The sequence below is a fragment of the Ananas comosus genome, linkage group 3 (assembly GCF_001540865.1).
Source record: "Ananas comosus cultivar F153 linkage group 3, ASM154086v1, whole genome shotgun sequence".
NCBI lineage: Eukaryota > Viridiplantae > Streptophyta > Magnoliopsida > Poales > Bromeliaceae > Ananas > Ananas comosus.
Window position 1 is genome coordinate 15,308,227 of NC_033623.1, and position 16,290 is coordinate 15,324,516.

General features: G+C 36.3%; 1 protein-coding gene across 1 annotated transcript; it reads right to left on the reverse strand.

The window, feature by feature from the left end:
* LOC109707179 (phospholipase A1-Ibeta2, chloroplastic) lies at positions 3,000 to 4,522 on the reverse strand. Its single transcript, XM_020228293.1, has one exon. It carries the CDS (start codon positions 4,396 to 4,398, stop codon positions 3,136 to 3,138), a length of 1,263 nt encoding a protein of 420 aa, XP_020083882.1. The 5' UTR covers positions 4,399 to 4,522; the 3' UTR covers positions 3,000 to 3,135.

The window sequence follows — 16,290 nt, forward strand, 5'->3', positions numbered from 1 at the left end:
GTGCGTTTGAATATTTCCTTAATGGACCTACGAATTATCAATTTTTGTGGTACACCGATCTCGTTCAACTCCTGCGGAGAAAAAGTTCAACAGAACTTGGATAAAGTTGTAATGCGTTCGTTTGTATAAATCGTCATCACACAAACTTGCATATCAAGTTTTACACCTTTATAAACATTCATTTTTTAAGAATTAAAGACTAATATACGTGTGGGTTTGTTCCATTGACTTTAGGAGAAAAAAAATAATCCCCAAATTAAATAGTAAAGACCACATATTAAAATCAATGTTATTTAATATGGCACGCATTTCAGTGTGAGGATAGTAGGAAGGGAAGCCATTTCGAAGGATTCTTTATAAAAATATATTGATTTGATGGCAAATATCTACAATATATTGAATCACTTGTATAAATTAATTCAATTTTTTGATGAATAATATTATCTATACATCTATCTGACTTACTACCTACTTTTCATTGTTGCAATATCGAATGAATTTATAAATTTTAGAATAGATAGGGAGAAAAATATACACCTATGTATGCACATCGACACTCAACAGAACGGGCACTCAAAATGATTTGTACGGTACTCTAGTAGAGTAAATTGATAGAAAATCAACACTCTCCAATTCTTTCGCAACATAATATCCGTGAATTTCTCAAATATCTCATCAACATAATTATAGGTGACTTTGAAATAAAATTCCTTTCATTATAGGTGATTTTTAATAATATAGTAAAATATATTAATTTTTTGCCCGTGAATTTCTCAAATATCTCATCAACATAATTATAGGTGACTTTGAAATAAAATTCCTTTCATTATAGGTGATTTTTAATAATATAGTAAAAATATATATATATATATATATATATATATATATATATATATTATCTCGAGGACACGAAAATTTTCATGGTTCAATAACCATGAACATCTAAAAATCAGTAACCTAATTCTCTATACGCCAATCTTACTATACCCGGAGGATCCCAACTCACCCACTAACCAACTTATCATATTAGATTACCAACTTTTACTAGGCTCTTTATCTAGATTGCCATTTTTTGAATGTTCATGGTTTACGAACCACGAAAATGTTCGTGGTATCGAAAGAGAGAGAGAGAGAGAGAGAGAGATATATATATATATATATATATATATATATATATATCAAGAGTACACCATAGATAGATAGATAGATAATGATATATTATTTCATCTTGGGAATTACTTGGGATACACTCTTCGACTGTGCACCGCGAGATATACGAACGGTGCACAGTTTGAATTTATATCTAAAAGATGAAATCTTTTTTTATTTTAATCTGAAAAATTCATTTATTATAGAAAATGATATATTTTTTAGATGCACAGTTCAAGTTTATATCTAAAAGATGAAATCCTATCTCTGTAAAAAACATTGCACCAAAAGATATACTAAAGGTGCACAGTAGCATAGATAAGAGAAATGATATAATAATTTAAGTTTACGATACGCCTAATTACTATATAAACTCTTTAAGTGCCTATAATGCAACGCTTTTTTAACCGCCCATAATACACACTCATCTTTTTGTAAACTCTTTACGCATCTATCTTTTATCCTATATTTACGCTCCTATTATAACATTTTTTTTTCGTCTATAAAAATAAAAGTTAGTAATTTATTCTACATTACCGTTTTTTAATTATATAAAATGATATAATAATTTTTAGTGGATATTACTTTCCTTAAAATAAAGTTTCAGTGGATATTAATACAACTACTCTATAAACTCTTTAAGTGCCTATAATGATGAAATCTTTTTTAATTTAATTTAAAAAAGTCTTTTATTATAGNTAAAATTTAATGGTGGTCCTCTATAATTGAGTAGGTGGTTGGTTAAATAGTATAATCTAAATGATAAAATTGATTAAAATATGGATTGAACAGTTAAAAAATTGATAGCAAAAAAATTTAAATACTATTAAAATATTTCAGGTGAATTCTCTTCATACATAAAACGAGAAGTTGCACTCACAAAAAATACGATGTACGAGTCTATTTGTAGAAAGTTCACGCGGTCCATAAGTGAGCGTGCAATCTCATGAACCACGTGAGTTGCCAAGCATAGGGCCATGCACTATTTGGATTATATATATATATATATATATATATATATGAATTCGGCTATTATACTATTGATAGTATTAAGTTTTTTGTACTATCGAGTTTCTATCGTTAGATCTATATTTTGATTGTTTTTATCTGTTAAATTATACTATTTAACGAACCACTCACTCAATCCTAGATATCACTATCATTCCAACCACAAATTCTTTCACCGAATGGCTGAAAATTCGGTAATCTCAAACGCTTAATATTATTGGTAATATAGCAGTATAACTATCTCTCTCTCTCTATATAAATATACACAAGAGAGAGAAAGAAGGTGAAATTATATATATTTTATATTTTTATTATATAGTATTATATACATATTATGACATATATTATATTATATACATCAATTTATCATATAATATAATTTTGATATATTTGATTTATAAATATAGGTTATTATAATTATATATATAGTGTAATAATTATTATATATCAATAATATATAATATATAAAATAGGAGAAAATATATAAAATAATTTTTTTTCTTTTAATCAAATGGTGAAAAAAAAAAAAATTTTCTATAAACCCAACACAAAAGTAGGCAAAATTAAATTTATTTCAAATTGTTTTTTATTAAAAATTATTTTTTAGAGTTTGATGAGAAATCCAGCATCCAGTACGGTAAATTAATAGAAAATCAAGTGAAAAATTGCACGGACAAGTGAAAAAATCGATGAGGCATCGGTGAACACGTCAGCAACTGACGCGCAGTTAATGTTAAGGGAAAAGAGAAATACTAGATGAGAACCAAAAATATTTGTGTGGATTAGATATATGTATTATATATAAATAAAATATTGACAGTCAACTTCAGAGTTTACAAAATAACATTTCTCTGAAAATGTTAATGTCATCCGTGTCCGTTGCTTAAATGCTAATTAATGCGCCAGCAACGCAACTGCGACCGTGACCAGAAGTCGTTGTAATTAGCACGGCGTCGTCTTGATAGAGGGAGTGTTTGATCACGACGGACTTAGGACGCATCCGTAAGAGTCTGACCGGCTGAGCCCCGTGGCGGCGGTCGCCTTCCTGTCGATGCCGAGCTCGAACGCCCGCTTGACGTAGGACGCCCTGACGCTGGCGCGCTGCAGCTGCAGCAGCCGCACGATACACCGCCGCGCGTCGGGCCGGAAGGGGCGGCCGGTCCCGGCGAAGCCGTCGACGAGGTGCAAGTAGGACTCGAGGTCGTGGGAGCAGGCCGGGCCGGCGCTGGGCCGGAGGCAGGGCGAGTCGCTGGTGTGCAACCGGAGCTCCGTCCCCACGTGCTCGTACCCGTTCCGCGCGTGCGGCAGCCCCGGGACGCGGGTGACCACGTCGCCCGCGTTGACGATGCGGAGCACGCCGACCCCGCGCGACCGCTCCAGGCGCTCCGCGAAGGCGCGGTTCCCGACGCGGGGCCCGCCGAAGGAGACCACGGCGACGGGGGGCGCGCGCGGGGCGCAGGCGCTGAGCTCGTCGGCGACGAGGAGCGCGAGCGCGGCGCCGAGGCTGTGGCCCACCACCGTGACGCTGAGCTCCTCGCCCTTGTACACGTCCATGAGGCGGCGCACCTCGCCGACCACGGCGTCGGAGAGGCTCGGCACGCGCTCGCCGGGGGTCTTGTAGAGGTTGAGGAACCCGCGCGCCACCTTGGGCGCGCTGGGGTCGCCGGCGCTGCCGCCGGGGGCTTCGCCGTCGACGGGGACGAGGGAGGTGCGGAGGTTCTCGGCCCACTCGAGGCAGGTGGCGGTGCCGCGGAGCACGACGACGATGTCGCGGCGGCCCATGCGGGCGACTTCGCGGTCGGAGTCGCACACGGCGACGTACCCGATCCAACTGGTGCGCTGGGTGAGCCAGGAGGGGGAAGGAGAGGAGTCGGCGGAGGCGGAGGAGGGGGCCCAGGGTGGGACGGCGTTGGGGAGGGAGAGGGAGGAGGTGGCGAAGAGGCTGCGGGTGGGGCGGTAGGAGCGGTCGGGGAGGAGGAGGCTGAGGTGGCGGGAGGGGGAGGAGGCGTCGGGGAGGGAGTGGAAGGCGTTGTAGGCGTACTGGACGAGGTCGCCGTAGCGGAGCAGCTCGCGGCGGAGGTTCTCGTCGAGGGGGTCGAGGAGGCCCTCCCATCCGGCGGCGCCGTGGTAGTGGCGCCACCGCGACGCGATGGAGTTCCTGGGGGAGGGGCGCGGCGACGAGAGGAGCCGCTGCAGATGGGTCAGGCTCCGCGGCGACATGTTCTCGTCCGAGGTCATCATCCGCCGCAGAAAAGCAGCTGGGAACAGCGAGGAGAGGTTGAGCGCGCCGCCCCCCGGCCTCTCGCCATCCTGTGTTGTTGTTGTTGTTGTTGTTGTTCTTGCTGTTGCGGTGGAGGAGGAGCCAGCGGCGGGAGCGGTGGGGATGCGGAGGTGGCGGGGGACTTGAAGAGGACGCGGTCGAGGTTGGAGAGGTGGGTTTTGGTGGAGGTATAATTAGTTGTGGATGGATTGAGCAGGGAGGAGTGAGACGACGACGACGACGACGACGACGACGACGACGACGACGACGACGACGACGACGACGACGACGAAGAGGAGGAGGAGGAAGAGCTGGGGTTGAGAAGGGAGGGGTGGCGAAGGGGGAGGGGGAGTACTTGAGTAGAAACTGCGGCGAGATACATGAGGAGATTAATCTGCTGGAGATTGGATAATGATGATGATGATGATGATGATGATGCTGGCGATCTTCGATCGAGTATGTTTGAGTGAGCAGTTGGTGTTTTGTGAGGGTCGCAGCGGGGGGGACTGGGTATTTATACAGAAGGCAGTAGTACCGCGTCAAGATTTTTTTTATTTATTTTTTTTCCTCTCAATAAAAAGAAGAGAAGGTCAGAAAGGACGAGGGGAGGAAACTTCTCCACGGTGGCGCGTTGAGACTAGCACAGATGATTCAATAGTCGTTCTCATATTATATTATAAATATAATAATAATAATAATAAATAATAATCGACCGTCTGTAGAGCAAGTGGCAAAATGTTTGATGGTTGGTACCCGGCCGAGATCCAAATTCGATTTTTAGTTGATTCACATTTCTAGCTAAATTTATTTCTAAATGAAATAAGCGAATTGAGCAGGTAGCGTGCTATCTATCTCTCAAAATAAATAATATAATAATACTTTTTATTAAAGTATATAAATTAATTACATCATTTTATATCATAAATAAAGTCGAGCAACAATATTAATTTTTTTTTAAGTTGTTGCTATTATCAATTTCTTGGCCCCTGAAAATGTGTATAATAGTGCCACCACTAAAACCTCAACCTTAGACCTTATTGATCAGAAGGTTAAAATATTAATAGGAACTCCGTATTTTTTTTTATATTAGTTAGGCATAGTTTCGTCACATTTTTATTCCTATTTTGAGTAGTCGACTCTGATAAAATATTTAGCAAATTTAAAAACTCATATTTTAAGTTTTAAAAATAAATTTTGAATTGGAGCTTTTAGAAAACTCGTAGGAATTGATGTCGATCCCCTCTTCAAACAATACTATTTAAATATATAACACTTTTCAAACTATGCTACAAAATCTTTGATTGACTCGCTAGTGGGGTCAAAATTAGATTATTAGTCTCTACGGACTGAGTTCAATAAGAAATTATTTTCTGCACCAAACGGGCTTGAGCATCCTACCTTGCTTGTGCATTACTCTACATTTAGTATCAAAATTTGAAGTCAATGGCTACTTGTCGTTTTTTTTTTTTTTTCATACTTAAGAAAAAAAAGTACTCAAATATAAGAAATATACGACAACAACACGATGGATGATAGAATAATATATAAATTATGCACTAAAAGGTATACGTACATGTCCCTTTAAATAATCGTACGCGTTGTTATATAGGTATTTAATTTAAAAATTTAACTTTTAAAAATCTTTGACCATATATTAGTATATTTTTCATGTGAGCTACCTCGCAAATATAAGATTATTAACGGTGTGGATACATGCAGGAGGGTTGAATAGGCATGTCTCTCTTTCACATTTGTCTTTAGAATAAATTGTACATTTGGTTGTCAAACAAGGACCGGCTAGCGACACTTTGGTGCTTAAATTTTAATTTATTATAATTTATCGCTAAAATTTTTAAATTGTTACAATCAAATTCTATAACATAATTTAGTTGATTAAATATTAATATATTATTAATAAAAAAATTAAATACTAATACTATAATTGATAATGCGCTAATAATTAAGATTTATATTACTTTTACATTCTTGATTCGTTAATATTAAATTGATATTATGAAACTTAGTTATAATAAAAATTTTGAAAAGTCAAGTCAAAATTTACGACATACCATTATTTGAAAACTTTCCTAATTACAGAACCAAAGATGCAATTTAGCATATTAATTAATGAAGTATTTTCAAATTCCCAACCCACAGTGCTTGTACCTTTCCGGGCCACACAGAAGAGACAAGGCACGTGACGAAACTTACTCGGCTATTACATCCACGTGTTAGGACCACGTGGGATATAAAATAATAAAAATTTAAACAAATTATTGGTGCCACGTACATTGATACTGAGGGAAAGATATAATATCTTAATATTTTCTATAAAATTTTAAAAATATCTCATTTATTTTTAATGGATCAAAATATTTTTATTTGTTTAAAAATAATAATAATTTTTTTTATTCTTTGGCGTTCACTAATGGGATTATAGTTTTAGAAAAATATTTTGAGAAATAAAAGATAAATTTAAAATTTTGAATAGTAATAGAAAGTATATAAGTAAAAAACTTTTAAGGTTGTGCTTGATTTCTTTGATTTTTTTTTTTTTCGATCTAAAAGAAAAGTTTCTGAATGTTTGATTTGTCGTAAAATAAATTTTTAACGTAAAAGATAGTTTACAGATTTGAATGAAAATATGGCTTCTCATTTTTCTCTTAGTTTGTGCTGAATATAAAAACTTGCTCAATAAAAAAACGTCACACCGACCGTCCCTAGAGCAAGTGGCAAAGGGCTTGGTAGTTGGTACCCGAGATCTAAATTCAAATCCTAGTTGATTTATATTTTCAGTTAAATTTATTTCTAAATGAAATAAATGAAGCGGATAGTGTGCTACGTATCTCTAAAAAAAAATAAAAAATAAAGAAATAAAAAAACGTCACGTACCCAATTATATTATTGGGGTGCACGAGAAAGGCCGGGGCTACTGTACTAATCTACTATTTAATCATTTCCACCTGTTAGATTACACTATCTAACCAACCACTTACTCAATTCTAGAAAATCACTAGCATCTTAACCGTATATTTTTTCATCCAACGGCCAAAAAAACGAATAGCATTTATTGTATATCAATAAACAACCGCACATCTTTATATTTATAGTTTATTTATAAATATAAACTATAATAATAGCATATATTGTATATCAATAATATATAATACATAGGATAAAAGAAAATACATATAATAATTTATTATTATTATTATTATTTCAACTAAACAATCGGGATGAAAATTTTTTTTCTTTTCCTACAAACCAAATAATAAATAGTGTAATTTTTTTCTCCCACAAAAAATTTTTCACCCATAAATACTTTTCATAATTTTACATGGAACTAAACAGCCTTAAGTTGTACACCCCTCATCTTAAAATTTAACATTTTATAATTTTCATATTTTTTTAAATTAATAATATAAGAATTAATTATTGGCTCATTTATAAGGGAGTATAAAATAGGGTTAATTGCATAGTAAATTACAAATATATTCCAACAAAGTTCAATTTTCATATATTGATCTTACAAAAGTTTCGATATTTTCAAATATGTCATTGTCATTGAAAATTCGGTAGAAAATTTTAATTAACCATCGGTTAAATATTTAACCCTAATTAGTTAATGAGGTAAATTGACCTTTTTACCCTCTTCAATAATAGTTGGAATTTTTGGAAGTATATATTTGTGATGACAAAAAGGTTACTTCACTTATAAAATAGACAGTATTTTTACAGTAACAAATCAGAGGGATATATTTGAAAATATTAAGATTTTTGTAAAGATAATATATGAAAGTTGAACTTTATAGGGATATATTTATAATTTACTATATTTGCAAGAATATGTATGAAGTTAATCCTATAAAATATACACTCCTTTTTGGGTATTACAGGCAATAGTGAATCAAAACTAATTATGCAGTGTCATAGAGAAAAGCATTTAATTGATCAGCTAAAGGGAGGAGCCCAACGGTAATTTAAATGTCACTAATCCAACTTTTGGATGATTTAATTTCTCCTGCTATCTCTTACATTCAATTATATATACAGTGTAACACACATAATTTTTTTTTTTTTGAGAGATAAAGGTAGAGCATACTACTCACTTCGTTTATATTTTTGAACTCGAATATCAATCACTTAACCCTTTGTCATTCGCGCCAAGGACGGTCGGTAACACGCACAAATATTTGTTTACTATATCTTTATATAAAGTGTTGATCAACTTTGGGCTTTAATTGGAGACTATCCATATCAATCCCACGTGATTTGCAAAGTGAATCATATTGACACGTTATTAACGCTCTATAACAAAATAAGCATGCAATTTAGACTCAAAACTATAAAGTGCACAACCTTTTGACCTGAATCGTTGACAAGTAGGACAATATTAGACCAACCAACATTTATGGGTAGTTAGCCGATTGAATGCTGCACCACTTTTCGACCTTGAAGTCCAAATAAATTATTTCGGTGATCTTTTCAATATAATTTATTTTTAAATTAAAAACTAAGAGTTTGATTTTTATTTGTTAAAAAAAAATTAGCACTTATTATTTGGTAAGAGAGTAAGAGCATATTTTACTTAAGGGATGATTCTTTTTTATTTAGCAAAATAAAATTATTGGCTGAATATAATACATCAATCTACTCCCCACATATTAGATAGTACGAGCTTTTCAAATAAATTAAGATAGGATAAATTATATTTTTGATCCTCAAAGTACTAGATATGAGGTGCGTGATACTTTAATTAGTTGCAACTATTCAACTAATTAATTAATATTTGAGAATTAAACTATCATGCATCTCATTGTTCGAAATAAAAGCTATAGTAAATTAAAATTTAAGGTCCTGAGTACCAAGCGACTGATTGTTTGAGGAACAAGTGCACAATTTATTCAAACAAAAAGTATACTGACAAAATGTTTATATATATTTAGAAAATAATATGCGTATACTGACAAAATGTTTATATATATTTAGAAAATAATATGCGCAAACTATAAAACGTTCAATGACTCAATCTCTCTTTCCTCTCGACTGCAGTACCAAATCATGGGTCCAAAAATATTTAATTCTAAAATTATTATTATTATTATTATATAATATATATATAGAGTTAGGCCTCTATGCTTTCGAAAGTACGGAGACCTCCGTACTTGTAAGTTGTTTTCGATAATGGGACGTTCGATTCAACGATCGATTCCGTTAAACATGATCTGCACTATTAGAACTATTTAGAAACCAAATTTCATAATTTTTTGACTTCGTTTGCCTAGTGAACAAGTATCTTCAAAATGAACGGCTGAAAATAAAAATCACATAAAAAACAGTGATAAAGAACTCAAATTTCAAATCGGAAGTATTGTTCTTACTCTTAATGTTAAGTAGAATTTTCTATTAAAATTTCATATAATTTGGATACTTCTACACTGTTGAACTTAAAAATGTGCTACATCGGCCGTTAAAATAGTCATTTTTGAGACCTTATGATCGCTTAGTAAATGATGTCAAAAAATTATAAAATTTGGTTTCTAAATCGTTCCAATAGCATAGATTATGTCTAACGGAGCCGATCGTCGAATCGGATGCCCTTTCATCGGAAACAACTTACAAGTACGGAAGCCTCCGTACTTTCGAAAGCACAGAAGACGTACTATATATATATATATATATATATATATATATATATATATATATATATATATATATATATATATATATATATATATTCTCATGCTATTGAAATTATTATGTGGCGTCACAAATATTCCACAAAGAGGAAAATGTCTGGGAACTTTTTTTCGCATGCAATCTGAAACTTACCTGGAGTTTCTGGTTGTAACACCCCTCATCCAAAAAATTATTTCTTTTCGCAATTTTAATATTTTTAAAAGATTGATAAGATAATAATTAATTATCGATTTTTTGATCAGGAAATATAAGATATAAACTCATTTTCGGGTTGACCATCTAATAATTGTAGAGTGTCATGTAGAAAAATATTTAATTATTGATCAGCTAAAGCGAGTAGTCCCATAGTAATTTAAATGTCACTAATTCAACTTTGAATGATTTAATTTCTCCTACTATCTCTAACACACATTACCCGTGTAACACACATAAATATTTTTCCACCCAGAAAAAAAGAAAAAAGAAAAGAAGAACAGTGTTCTTTGTATAAAGTTCCGATCAACTTTGGACTTTGGAGATAAGCCGTATCAATTTGCAAAGTTATATTCACACGTTATTATTAACGCTCTATTATAATTAATAAAATAAGCATGCAATTTAGACTCTCCCTGAATCATTGACGAGTTGGAAAAAGAGACCAATTAACCTACATAGTGAGCCAATTGAATACTTATACTGCACCACTTTTCGACCTTGACGTCAAAATAAATTGTTCAGTAATATTTTCAATATAATTTATTTTTAAACTAAAAATTAAGAGGTTGTTTTTTGTTCGCTTACAAAATTTTAGCATTCATAATTTGATAAGGAGGCATATTTTATTTATGAGATGATTCATTTTAATTACTTATAAAAACTTAAATAATCATATTTATCCCTTAAAAAATTTTCTGATTTGTAAATATATCTTTGCAAAAGCTCTGATTCGTTTATATATATTCCTACCGATTGATTCACCGTTAGATTTTTAACAGTGAATGCGTAAGATAACTATTTTGTTATTACAATTTTGCCCATACAAAAAGCTTTTTTTTTTTTTTTTCTTTCTCTTCTAGCTTTTGCAGCAACAAGTGCGGCATATCTCAATTTTGCCGCGACCGAGAGCCTCACCTTTGATATCGTTGCCACCACCATAGGTCTTACCGTCGTCATGGATAAAAAAGAGAGAGTAAGAAAGATGACGGAACTCAACAATAGAATACAAATTATATATATAAGAGATAGAAAAATTATTTTATCCCTTAACTAACTGTTGTTTACTTTTGTAACTCATAGTTACTTAAATTTTGATCACAGAAAAATATATTTAAAGATGGGAGGACTTTTGAAGGAATAAATTTCATAACTTAAATTTTATAGAAATGTATTTTTATTTAATATTTTCGTAGCGTGCCATTTGCAATTATCCTTAAAAAGTATACTAACACGATGTTAATATATTTTAAAAAAAACATGGGTGAACTGTAAAAACGACAATGATTCAATCCCTCATTTCTCTCAACCCTCGTACCAAATCACATGTCCAAATATTTAATCTAACTTATTAGAATCAGAGCCTCTGCTACATAATAATATTTTTTTTCATGCAATGTAGATAGAAAGTTTGCTATGTAATAATTACACGACACGATCAATAACAAGTCAAAAGTATAATAAAAATGTTCCTCTAATAATCATGATCGGACGGGTTAATTCAAGAAAAAAAAATCTGGTTGATTAGGACCATCACATAAAAAATATAACACGTGCACTCTAAATAATTTTTTTTTAATTTTTTTTTTCAATCTGGGATTTATTACACGCCGTCACAAATATATATTCCACAAAGAGGCAAATGCTTGAATCAGGTGGTCGTGGACTCGTGGTAATGGTGGTCGCTATTTGATTGCGACATTCAACCTGCTCTCCACCATGTGCAGGTTCATCATGTTTTCTGGCACTAATAGGACGGAGAAATAAGACAAAAATAGAAAGAAAGCAAAAAAAAGTGGTGCCGAGTAATTTCAACGTCACTTTGATGCTCTACCGAAGCTACGCGAAATACTTTTTATTTACTTTTGTCGCTCGAAATTGAGCATGCGTTGCAAAAGCACGCGCAACTCGTGGACATGCCTATAAATTGTACATAACATTTTCTCGATCTCTCTCTAAAAACAGTAATAGCTAGCTAGGTGGAAGCATTAACAATGTGACGACCCCCGCATGTTGCAGCGATTCTGGGACCACTGGATTGAAATGACATGATCGAATACGGTCTCAAAGTAAAAGTTTATCTCATCCGCAAAATGTAGAAATTTTCTGTTATATCCGCGGCATGATCGTAACCGGGTAAAGGGGTCTCAACTTACATATAAACACAAAAAGGACCCGAGTTTTTTTAAGAGGTTTGCACTGTATTCTAATTGGTATTATTACAGGTTTTTAGATTCTGCTCCGGCAATTATATATATATATATAGAGAGAGAGAGAGAGAGAGAGTGAGTGGGCTGGTATGCTTCTGGAAGCACAGAGCCCTCTGTGCTTCCAAGTTGTTTTCGATGTTCGGACTTTTGAATCGACGATTGGCTCCGTTAGAGTTGATCTAGAATATTTGAAGTATCTAGAAAATAAATTTTGTGATTTTTTGATATCATTTGCGTAGTGATCGAAGGGGCTCAAGATCAATAATTTTAACTGTCGTGGTGAGTCGTTTGCAAGTTTAACGGTGTAGAAATATTCAAATCATATGAAATTTTGATAGAAAATTTTTTATACCATATAAAACAAGATCAATAACTTTAATCTAAAATTTTAATGTCATATCATCATATTTTGTAACATTTTTATTTTCAACCGTTGATTTTGAGCCATTTCGATCACTAGGCAAATGATATCGAAAAATCGCAAAATTTATTTTCTAGATACTTCAAATACTCTAGATCAAGTCTAACGGAGCCGATCGTCGATTCGATAGTCCGAACATCGAAAATAATTTGGAAGCACGGAACGCTCTGTGCTTCCAGAAGCATACCAACGCACTCATATATATATATATATATATATATATATATATATATATATATATATATATATATATATATATATTCAAGGTGGTAATTGTGAACCCAACAAACTTGGTGAAAGGTGAAGTCCAAGAGTCTTCTCTGCGGGGTGAAGTTATCTGATGACGAATCTATGGAGCTCTGCAAGCTCCTCCGCGTGGAAGTTTAGTGCTTGACCTCGTGCCTGAGAAGCCTTTTATGTGTGTGTGTGTGGTAATCGTTTTTCGATGTTTAACATTCTCAGCTGGAATGTCCGCGGTTTAAATGCCGCTGCTAAGCGTCGTAGTGTCAAGTCAGTGGTGTCTTCACTTTTTTGTACCGTGGCTTGCTTTCAAGAATCCAAAGTGGACTCTGTGTCGCGTTCCTTCCTACGTTCCTGTTGTGGCTCTAACTTCGATAAGTGTCACTACATTGCCGCGTCCGGTGCCTCTGGCGGTTTAATCACCTATGGGCCCTCGAAATTTTTCTCTTGCAACGAAGCCATTTTCAGAAAACACTCGCTCACCCTTCAGCTGACTCCTCTCACGGGCGGAAAGTCCTTCTACCTCTCTAACGTCTACGGGCCGCCTACCTGGGATGAAAAGGAAGACTTCTGCTCAAAACTTCTCTCCCTTAACGGGACTTGCACCAACAACTGGGTGATATGTGGAGACTTCAACTTTACTAAAAATCAAGAAGAGAGGATAGGAAATACTTGGAGCTCTAGAGCTACGGCCATGTTCTGTGACCTTATTAACAACCTGGCAGTCATATACTTACCCATTTCCAATCAGAAGTTCACCTGGTCGAACATGCAATGCAGACCCAGCTTGGCTAAACTCGACAAGTTCCTCGTTTCAACAGATTGGGACCAAACCTATCCTCTAAGCAAGGTCAAAGCCCTCCCTCGGATCACTTCCGACCACACACCCATCCCCCTATCTACCGGGATCCACCCGCCGACACGGAGGTTTAGATTTGAGCGTGTCTGGCTTTCTAAGGAGGACTTCACCTCTAACGTACCGTGCTGGTGGAATGAAGTCACCCCCAAGACATCAGCTATCCTCACCCGAACGGCCAAGCTCAGGCACTGTAGAATCAGAATTAAGGAATGGCGCAAGACAAACTTCTACAGCATTTCATCTACTAAGAGGCTATTGCAGGAGAACTTCAAAACATTGATCTACTGGAAGAACGTTTCGCCCTTTCACAAGAGTCTCAGGATAGACGGGATGCCATAAAAGCTCAGTTTCAGATCATTCTCCAGGAGGAAGAAATCTTATGGAAAACTAGGTCCAAACAATTTTGGCTTAAGGAAGGCGATAGTAACACTAAGTTCTTTCGCGCGGTAGCCAATGGAAGAAAAGTACCAACGCGATCGAAGTTATTGAAGACGAATCAGGATGGCCAATCTACAACGAACAACAAAAACGAGCCCACTTCTTCCATTCTTTCAGACATCTTTTTGGTCGTGCAGAGGAGCCACGATCGTCGCACCGAGATTGGAGCGGACTATTTCAATCTAACAAACTGCTCAATCCGGATACCCTAACAAGCCCGTTCACTCTAGATGAAGTCAAGAATGCAACTTTTCAACTTGGTAGCGACAAAGCCCTGGGGCCAGATGGCTTCCCCCTTATCTTTTTCCAATTCTTCTGGGAGACCGTCAAGGAGGACATATTTAAGGTCTTTCTAGATATCCAGGAAGACAAACTTTTCTCTGGCCCGATTGACTACTCCTACGTATACCTAATCCCGCAAAAAGAAGGAGCACGTAAGGTTAACGACTTCCGCCCAATAAGCCTCATTAATGGCATTCAGAAAATCATCTCTAAGGTCCTGGCCAACTGACTATCAAGCGTCCTACCGACTATCATCTCATCTTCGCAATCAGCCTTCATAAAAAATCGACAGCTGACAGACTCCTTTGTCACTGCCAGTGAACTAATCAACTGGTGCAATAAGTCACGTACGGAATGCGTAAGCATTAAGGTCGACTTCGAAAAAGCATTCGATAATGTCAAATGATCCTTCCTACAAAGGATCATGCATTGGCTTGGTTTTAGTGACAAATGGTGGGCTTGAATCGAACAATGCATCTGCAATGCCAAGGTAGCCATCCTAGTGAATAATAACCCGACAAAGTGGTTAAAAACAAAGAAAGGCCTAAGACAGGGCGGTCCTCTATCTCCTTACCTCTTCTTACTTGTAGCCGACTGTCTGGCTAGACTAACCGAAGCTGCTAGGGATAATAATTTGTTGCACGGAATCGGTCCAGGAGAAGACTGTCAAACAACGCTACTTCAATATGCGGACGACACAATCTTTTTTTGCGAGCCACGAAAACACTACATACGAAACCTCCTATTTGTTTGGAAAATCTTTGAGTGGGCCTCCGGTTTACGGATCAATAAGAATAAAACAGAATTATTTTACCTAGGCGCCAACCCAACCAAGCGTGATAGATTAGCTAGCATCTTAGGTTGTCAAGTAGGCAACCTACCTTTCCGTTACGTGGGGCTGCCACTTCACAATAGGCCCTTTCGCAAGGAAGACTGGTCAGTCGTCATCAATCGCATTAGCTCGCGAATCGAATGGTGGAAAGCCAAGCATCGATCGCAAGGGGGTAAATTTATTCTTATCAACTCTGTTCTAACCAACTTACCGCTTTCCTATCTATCAATCTTCAAAGTGTCTCGATGGGTGCTATTCAGAATTGAAGCCCTACGTAGAGCCTTCTTCTAGAAAGGCTACTCCAAAATCACTGGGGGAGCATGCCTCGTCAACTGGAAAATAATTTGTAAAAGTAAGAAGGAAGGTGGACTGGGGTTAAAAGAAGTGGAAGCAATGAGCATCGCTATTTTAACCAAATGGTGGTGGTGTCTCTTCACTGAGCCATACCAGCCTTGGTGTAAGCTAATTAGATACTTATACTACAAGAGGAGGAGACCCCTGCATGAGGGTACTGCACTCGTTCCTTACTCGCAGTGGTGGAAATGAGTGATCCAGTGTCGTGATGTGTTTAAATGCGGCATTTCCTACGAAATTGGGGCCGAAAGCAACATCAAGCTCTGGATGGACATCTGGATTGGGGAAACACCACTGAGCACGATGTTCCCAGAAATATTTTTTCTATCAGAAACAAGGATTCTC

Excerpts from the sequence above, each read along its gene's own strand:
- LOC109707179 (XM_020228293.1), bottom strand. The coding sequence starts at position 4,398 with ATGATGACCTCGGACGAGAACATGTCGCCGCGGAGCCTGACCCATCTG.